Source organism: Sinocyclocheilus anshuiensis, unplaced genomic scaffold (assembly GCF_001515605.1).
Source record: "Sinocyclocheilus anshuiensis isolate Anshui unplaced genomic scaffold, SAMN03320099.WGS_v1.1 scaffold1599, whole genome shotgun sequence".
Taxonomy (NCBI): Eukaryota; Metazoa; Chordata; class Actinopteri; order Cypriniformes; family Cyprinidae; genus Sinocyclocheilus; species Sinocyclocheilus anshuiensis.
Genome location: NW_015549671.1, coordinates 361,618 through 369,848, shown reverse-complemented (window position 1 = coordinate 369,848; position 8,231 = coordinate 361,618). Strand labels below are relative to the sequence as shown.

Sequence of the window (8,231 nt, the reverse complement as noted above, 5' to 3'; positions counted from 1 at the left end):
GGTAACTTAAAAATTTAGTAGCCAAATTGGCTGGTGAGTGAAAAAGTTAATTTCAATCCCTGGTTGTAATGATATTAAAACCGAACCGGAAAAACACGATACACCACCCACGATACATATCGGGGTACTCTTGGTACGTACCGCAGTCCACCCCCGCCCTCCAGTATCAGTGTACAGGATCAGCAGTCTATTCCTGCTGTCTGTGTTTGTAATGTTAAACAACAAAAGACAAGGAAATCACTCACTTCTCTTGACTGAATAGCTTTTGTAACTTCCAACAAGGATTGATCTTTAATTTATACAGTGAAATATGCGCTGTTATTTTACATTTATTTACTTTTAAATGTCTGTGTCTGAAACACACCTGAAAAAACACAGTTTATTTTATTTGTATCTTTGCTCTATTGTATTTATTTGTGCTGTTGTATTTAGTTCGAATTTTTTGTATTATTTTCTTTATTTTTATTTGACCATAGTCCTTTTTTCCCTGAACATAGCACATACTGAACCAAACCGTACCGAACCGTGACCCTAAAACTGTGAACTGAACCGAACCGTGAGCAATCTGAACTGTTACACCCCTAGTGTTTGTGTTAGATTATTTTATATGTCTTAGATTTGTCGAATAAAGTTTTGTTCGTATTGAAAAGAGAAGTATCTTGTGTTTTGTGCTTACAATAATATCTTGAACTGCCCATCTTGTTACCGTGCTAATAAATTGTGTTTTTCACTATACTTTGATATTAATATCAGCTGCAGAACTGCCGTTACGGCCATTCAATCGCTGGCCGATTCAAGTTGATCAGTCGTAAAACAGTGATTCTGTCAAAATTCACAGATAAATTCCCTTTGAGCTAAATTGACTTAGTTTCCCTTACAGTCATGTAGCATTTCATTTACCTCAGAAAAGCCATTCAGACAGAAAAAAAACTCTAGACAAAAAAGCATTATGCTAAATATATGCACTATATTACATATTCATCTTTAATTTACTTAACCCGTTAAGCTGTTTATGACCTTTTGCCGATAAAGGAAATCTGTTACATGACCAGCACGCTGTCGGCTTATTAGGCATAATTGGTTTAAAAATGTGCATGTAATCACACTCATTGTGGCCTGTGACGCTATCAAAACATTGCTCTGCTTGAGCATCCAGACTAGCCTAACACAGCAACATTGGCTTCAACACAGCATTCTAGCACCTTCACACAAGAATACAATACTGACCTAGGCTACAATTAATTTCTCAGTGACAGCTCTTACTGGGCACGAAAAATTAAAAAACTATAAAAGTCATCAAGTCTATTGAAACAAACTAAAGTCATACAAATATACATCACATGGTCTGTAAGTGTCTCAAAGCCTTTATGATATACATTCATTAACTCTCTCTCACAAACATTTCAATTTACAAATATTGCATGGAGCCGATGATAGGGCTCTTTATACTCTCTATCTCTCTCTCTGTGTGTGTGTGTGTGTGTGTGTGTAGAGCTGACCATGGCTGAAATGAGGCAGAGTCTGGAGCAGGAGATCTCTCTCTCTCACACAATTTAATTTACAAATAATGCAAACAGCCGATGATAGGGCTCTTTATATTCTCTCTCTCTCTCTCTCTCTGTGTGTGTGTGTGTAGAGCTGTCAGTGTGATGCTGTCAGGACCTCAGTAGTGCTGCTTTAATGAGCCTCTGACAGCACTGAGACACTGGAGGGCTCTATCACTTAGTAACACCACTTCAAAACAGGACAAATCCATCCTAGCACAAACAACAATGCATGAGGAGGAAATCTATTAAAATGATCAATGGTCAATACAATACAATCTCATATTGAAATATATATATATATATATATATATATATATATATATATCTCAAACTGATTTAAAGAGACATTTAAAAAGGGGTCTATTGAAGGCTGTCCTCATGTAGATCCAAGTATTTGGACAAATGAAGTCACATTAAAAAAATTTCTGCATGTCATTGCATTAGATAACATAACATTAAATCAAGTGGCATTAGATAACATTAAATCAAATCAAAAACTGCTCTATATATCACTGACCACGTGGGGTTTTAAAAAGTTACATTTTGTTTAACTATTTAGAGTATGAACAGCAACAGGAAGAGAGCAGGAAACAGATGAGAACTGGAGCATTACCGCAATCTCCCGTCCTTAGCGGCGGCACCCCCTGGAATGACTTTAGTAATGAAAATGCTGGGGTCTTCACCAATGTGAGGGTTATCTGTGCCACCGGCGATACTGAAGCCCAGGCCTGAATTCCCCTAAACAGCAGGTGAAAGAAAAGCTGAGTCAGGGTTACAGTCAGGAAGAACATCAATTAAAACACAACTCTATGCTTTAGTCAATGACTATTAGAGCATAAAGCAGGTTCAAATTCAACTGGCGGAAGAGTGTTTCTCATGCTTTCTCAAGCGCTGACGGCTCTGATGTGTAGCATTTTAATTGACAGCCTGTGAGCTGGTAAATGGAGTCACTGCATAGGAGCATTTAAAGATTTGGCTGTGTAGCTGCTTGCATTTTAGCAATGGGTCAGTGTTATACACAGGCTGTTCAGAGGGGAGAGATCTGTGACAAAATACTAAAAAGATTCACATAGAACAGCAGCACTAGTCATTCTACTCACCCTTTCCAGTGTAATCTCCTCATACTCAAAGTCAGCCTCAGTACTGTTAACCTGTGAACAAAACAACATGTCAGAGACTATTTACATATTTCAATACTCAATTTATTATCTTTTACAGAAGAATTAATTAGTGTAGTAGACATTTGCATTTTGGGTATACAAAAAGCAATGAGATAGTGTCCATTCAGGTAAAACTTAAATGCAAACAGACCAACTACACCTGTAAAAGAACAGTTAGCGCACTATTCCAATTGATATAAATGGATGCGCAGTGTATTCTGAAGCACCATAATCTCTAGTGTGTAGGTAGCCGACTCATCGTCACTTACCACAAAAAACAACACACGTAAAGCATTTTGTTGTTCTTTTTCCTGTCAAAATGACTGAGATCGTTTGCAATTATTCAGCCTTTAAGAACAAGCACAAACCACTGTCGGTTCCTTCGATAGTGGGCAGGAATAATGAGCAAGTGGCAAACTCATTGGCTAGCACCCACCTATTATTGCCATGTTTTGATTTCCGCATATCAGTTTGAGTGAACAGACAAAGTGATTTGATATTCCTTAACCTAGCAGCTCATCACACAAAGGCAAATGTGCAAAGGCACATTTTATATTGTTATTAGTTATTTAGAGAGAAGTGCATTTTTACGGATTATGATTATAATGAAATAGCTTTTGTTTTTGTTTTATTTCGTTGAGTAGTAATTTAAAGCTTTCTATACATATATTTATCATGTCTGTGAGGCATGTATTCGCTGAGTTTCGGTTCATTTTTGTAAGCGCTCCTGTTCAAGACGAGACGGCAGAAAGCGCATCATGTTTGTTTTCTTTATTTTATAAAAGCACAACGTTTTGTTAGACCCTTTACAGTTACGAATGATGTATTACTCTTACCTTTATGAGTAAAAAGGATGGCGTATCCACTGAAAAAAATGCAAGTGATCGCGCTGGCGCCTCCATGTCCTGCAAAGCGCGCTTTAGCTTCCACTCTCCTGTGGATATAGCTGTTGGACTGTTGGATATAGTGCACATTTATCTAGGTTTAACATTAAAACATTGTTATATGCTTGAACTCATCATAATTAGTGGTCGACCGATATATCGCCAAGGCCGGTATATCGGCCGATATTTGGCATTTTTCAAATATCGGCATCGGCCGATAAGTTTTTCTGTTTGGCAGATGTGTTTCGAGGCGGGACTTTTATTTTGACGGCGCTGAGAACGGCAGCGCCTGAGCGCACACCGCTCACATTCTCCCTCTTGTTCGCTGTCGTTGTTCAGTTCTGTCTAATATGAATAGAAGTCTAATAATCAGATAGAATTGTTAAACAAAGGAATTAAATTCTATACAAAAAGTATTATAACGATTGCTTTAATATTATTAATAATAGAAAGGCACGTAATGTATGCGTGCGCTCTGTAGGGATGTTTTGAATGGTTTTTGCAAAATACTCGATAATGTCAAATCGCACATCATTAAAACAACAATTACGATATTATCGCAGACTATATATATCGCACACCCCTAGTGTGCACTTGTATCCTGCATGATCGCGTGTTCTCTGCGTGACCGTCGGTCTGTGCAAATTGAATGCTGACAGGAGGAGAGTTCTGCTTGACTAACTTTAAACTCATGATTTCAAATTATGCTGCACTTTATGCATTTGCCCAATGTCATATTCATGTAATTTTCATTGCATGCTGTATGTAAAATGAGTGTTACCTTGGCTGTATTTGAAAAAAATAAAATATATATATTCCCAATGCACACAAACTGAATACTGAGTGCCCTGTTGATTACAGTGTTTACTTCCTTTTTAATTAGATTTTAATTAAATATTTATTTATTTGTGAAAAATGGTTTGTCTTCTAAAGTTTTTTTTATAAAATAAAAGTATGTTTATTTTACACAATTATTTTTAATCCATTTTCAAATGATTTCAAATTTCTTAAATATTAATTAAAATAAATACAATTACATCGGCTTTATATCGGCCACCCTGATTTCCAAGATATCGGCATCGGCTGTCAAAAAACCCATATCGATCGACCACTAGTTCAAAGTCCAAAGTGCAAGGAAAATCTGCGCTGAACCAGTGTTACTCGTCAGTTGCTCAGTCACATTTTTATGAATTTTTACAAGGCACGTGACAATGCGATACGTGCGATGTATTCGTAATGAGACTCATTTATAAATCTGCTGTTGTCAACAGAAAGAAGCACTGAGGTCTTCCTGCGCGTTTCCGACAAAATAAAAGTTGAGAAAAAGTAATCGAAAAATTACCTATGACACCACCACCAAATTAAGCACCACCACTAGTCCATAATTTTCTACATTTTGTTTAATATGACAAATATGCATTAATTTTCGTTCAAACATGTTTGCCAGGTTTCAGTTCTAATAACAAATTTCATAATATAAAATACTCAAATTAATGATATTTTGTTAAAAGTGTAGTTGTTATGCTTTCAGATCATGTAACAAATAAATGTATCTTTGTAAAAAGCTGTGGCTGTCCCATTTTATGAAGTTAAACTGATTTGTTTTGGAATGTATATAATCTGGTGAGTAAACTATAACAAAGACTATAGAATATCCAAGACGTGTCACTCGTATAGTTTTGAATGGGGAAAAATGCAACGCTCAATCGCAGGAAGCCCCGCCTTCTGAATGAAAAAGCCAATCGCTAATCGGTAAAGTCAGAGCGTCACTGCAGCTGCCGTTAGAAGTTCCAGCTGCTATAGAAACAGCAGCGTTCTGAGATGTGCGCTTAGGACTGCGCATGCGCACTGGCTGATCTAGCCTGAAAAATAAGCTTTTTTAACGCTATTTGAGCTAAATATACAACATTTATGATACAGTTGTTGTTCGATTTAATTGGTGATTTCAAATATGAAATTTAATCGTAAGCTTAGTGAACAGTTTTGGAGAATTTGATGTTTCCCCATTCAAAGAGATAGGAGCTGCACTTGCATGCCCGAGAGGCGTTTCAAAGATGGCCGCTGAGTGACATGACTTGTCTTAAAGGGGTCATATGATGCTTTTTTAAAGGCGTAATATGATGCTGCTAAAAATAACATTATTTTGTGTATTTGGTATAATGAAATGTGTTTATGTGGTTTAAAGTTCAAAAAACACATTATTTTCCACATACTGTACATTATTGTTTCTCCTCTATGCCCCGCCTTTTTGAAACGCATCGATTTTTACAAAGCTCATCGGTCTGAAAAAGCGAGGTGTGCTGTGATTGGCCAGCTATCCAGTGCGTTGTGATTGGCCGAATACCTCAAGCGTGTCACGGAAATGTTATGCCCCTCACATACTGTTGATGCCATGTCCCGGCCGGAGCGACGAGACAACATTAAAACCCATTACAAACGAGGCATTTGTTGCATCCAATGGGGACATAATTACTGATTATAATGACTTATACTGTCTTTTTACGCGTTGCGTTGCATTGCATCGCATCGGGCCGCGTAAACAAAAAACTCTGTCTGCATTTGTGATCGGAGAAATGACAAACAACAAGTGCTACTCTACTGCCCAAAATTTCATAATATAATTGTTTTTACTACTAGGAATTCTAATATGTACCCTTAGAGTACTACTATGAACCTTATTGGAGTAAATGAGGTACAAAGTTGTCCCTTTGAGGATACTGGCCCAGTGACAAGCTGTTGCCCCTAAAGGTATAATTTTTGCACATTTTAGTGTATTTAGACTTAAGGTGTGTTCGACTTAAAGCGGCGCTGGACGGACAGATCTGTGTATGACATCAAAGTGCAGTGAGAGTGATTAAAGAGCAGATGACTCCTTATGATTTTAAATAGCTCTCGCGGTACTTTGATGTCATACACCGATCGGTGTGTGCAGCCTCAGGTCGAACATACTTCTTGTATTTAGGCATCACATTCTATCCTCCATTCTGGCACATGATGCCCACTTTTCTCAATCCAACTCCAAATATATAAAGTGCCACCCTATATGTTTTTTTTTTGGTTAAATATCCAGTTTCACTTGAAAATACATGACATTACATAAGTAAAATGAAAGTTCCATTTCATGTTGACTTCAAACGGCCACAAATCAAATCTCACCCTATTGCACATTTTTCTGCTGGCATCACCTAAAATAACTTGACAATAACAGCTATAAAATGCTCCGAGGGAATTCTGAATTCCAAAAAGTAAAAACTGAAGTGTAAACAAGTGAAAAGGACACTTACATATGGAGCTGAATCCAAGCTCTCTGTATTTACCACGACAGGGGGAGGATTTGCCTGCAAGAGAAAACAGTCCAGTTAAAGGATTGATTTCAGCACATTTCCCATTCCATCCATTTCCATTCCATTCGTTGTGTTCAGCAGATGAGGTAACTAGGAAAAGCCATGTTAAGCATCATTCTATATATCAAAGATATATTCACTTACTCTCCACATGACGCTACAAATACTACCACTGGCACTCACACCAGATTAACACAGCGCCAGCATACGTACGTACAAGGCATTTTATACTGCAGAACATGCAATGCTGAAGCATGAATGCTATTTCCAGCCAAAAGTAGCCTAAAATTAAATCCACTCTCTCTCGCTTGCTCAATCTCTCTGTCTGTCTTTCTGTGGGGCTTTCCACTTCCTCCGGCTGGTTGACACACAGATGCTATTAGTCAAGGGGAGCCGTAGTATTTTACCCGACTCTGGGGCTGATAATCCTTCAGGCCCATCAACGAGCAGTGGAATGGCAGGGATCAAGAAAAAATGACCAACAGGAAGATAGCAAAATAATAAGGTAGGGAGGGGGTGTAGATAGAAAATAGAGAAAGAAAAAAAGACCTGTGACGTTGATGAAGAGATGACAGCGGGCTCCGCAGGGACAGTGGAGATTGGGATCACAGGGATTATGAGAGTGGAGGGTGGGACAGCATCTGTCTGCTGAACAATAGCATGGAAGGGGAGAGGTCAGGTCACATATATATATATATATATATATATATATACACAACAACATAACATTGCACAGCACTGCATTGGAATCACCACGAGGGGTGTCTGTAGGAGTGTGTGAGCGAGATTGAAGCAAATGGGGTCACAATGGGGAGCTGCAAGATGCTCCGTTTGTGATTACTGAAGAATTCAGACAAGGAGAGAATGAAAATTAGCATGTGAATGAGAACGAGACTATAAGCCACACAGCTGCACATGGTACAGTTATGAAGACAAACTGTGGCTGCATATATCTGTAGCGCGCCTGCGCACTGTGACTTCCACAGGATAGCATTAATGTTACTGTCAGGATTTTTCTTTGTGAAAGCTACATGGGTCTCTAGAAACTGCTTTCTTGCACAGCAGCACCACAAACGCTCCTGATATAATCAACTAAGCTGTAAAACATGTAAAGTCACTCTAGTGCTTCAGTTTTTATAGGGTTACATATTCATATTTTTCAGCTTTTTACAAATTTGTAAAAAAAAAAAAAAAAAATTTATTATGCATACAAATAAGCCTTTATAATTATTACAGACAGATAGATAGAACGATAGATAGACAGATAGATAGATAGATAGATAGTTAGATAGATAG

General features: G+C 37.8%; 1 protein-coding gene across 10 annotated transcripts in view; it reads right to left on the bottom strand.

Moving 5' to 3' along the window:
- LOC107660320 (discs large homolog 1-like protein) overlaps positions 1–8,231 on the bottom strand; it is a 124,314-nt gene that overhangs the window by 32,851 nt on the left and 83,232 nt on the right. For 5 of the 10 annotated variants that reach the window (XM_016449605.1, XM_016449608.1, XM_016449609.1 and 2 more), the window contains 3 exons: positions 6,876–6,929; positions 2,648–2,698; positions 2,161–2,285 (listed from right to left, as the gene is read on the bottom strand). In XM_016449605.1, coding sequence (XP_016305091.1) covers positions 2,161–2,285; positions 2,648–2,698; positions 6,876–6,929 — 230 coding nt within the window. Of the gene's footprint in view, positions 1–2,160; positions 2,286–2,647; positions 2,699–6,875; positions 6,930–7,079; positions 7,318–7,484; positions 7,584–8,231 lie in introns of those variants that run through there. The other 5 variants (XM_016449603.1, XM_016449606.1, XM_016449607.1 and 2 more) reach the window with 3 other exon arrangements.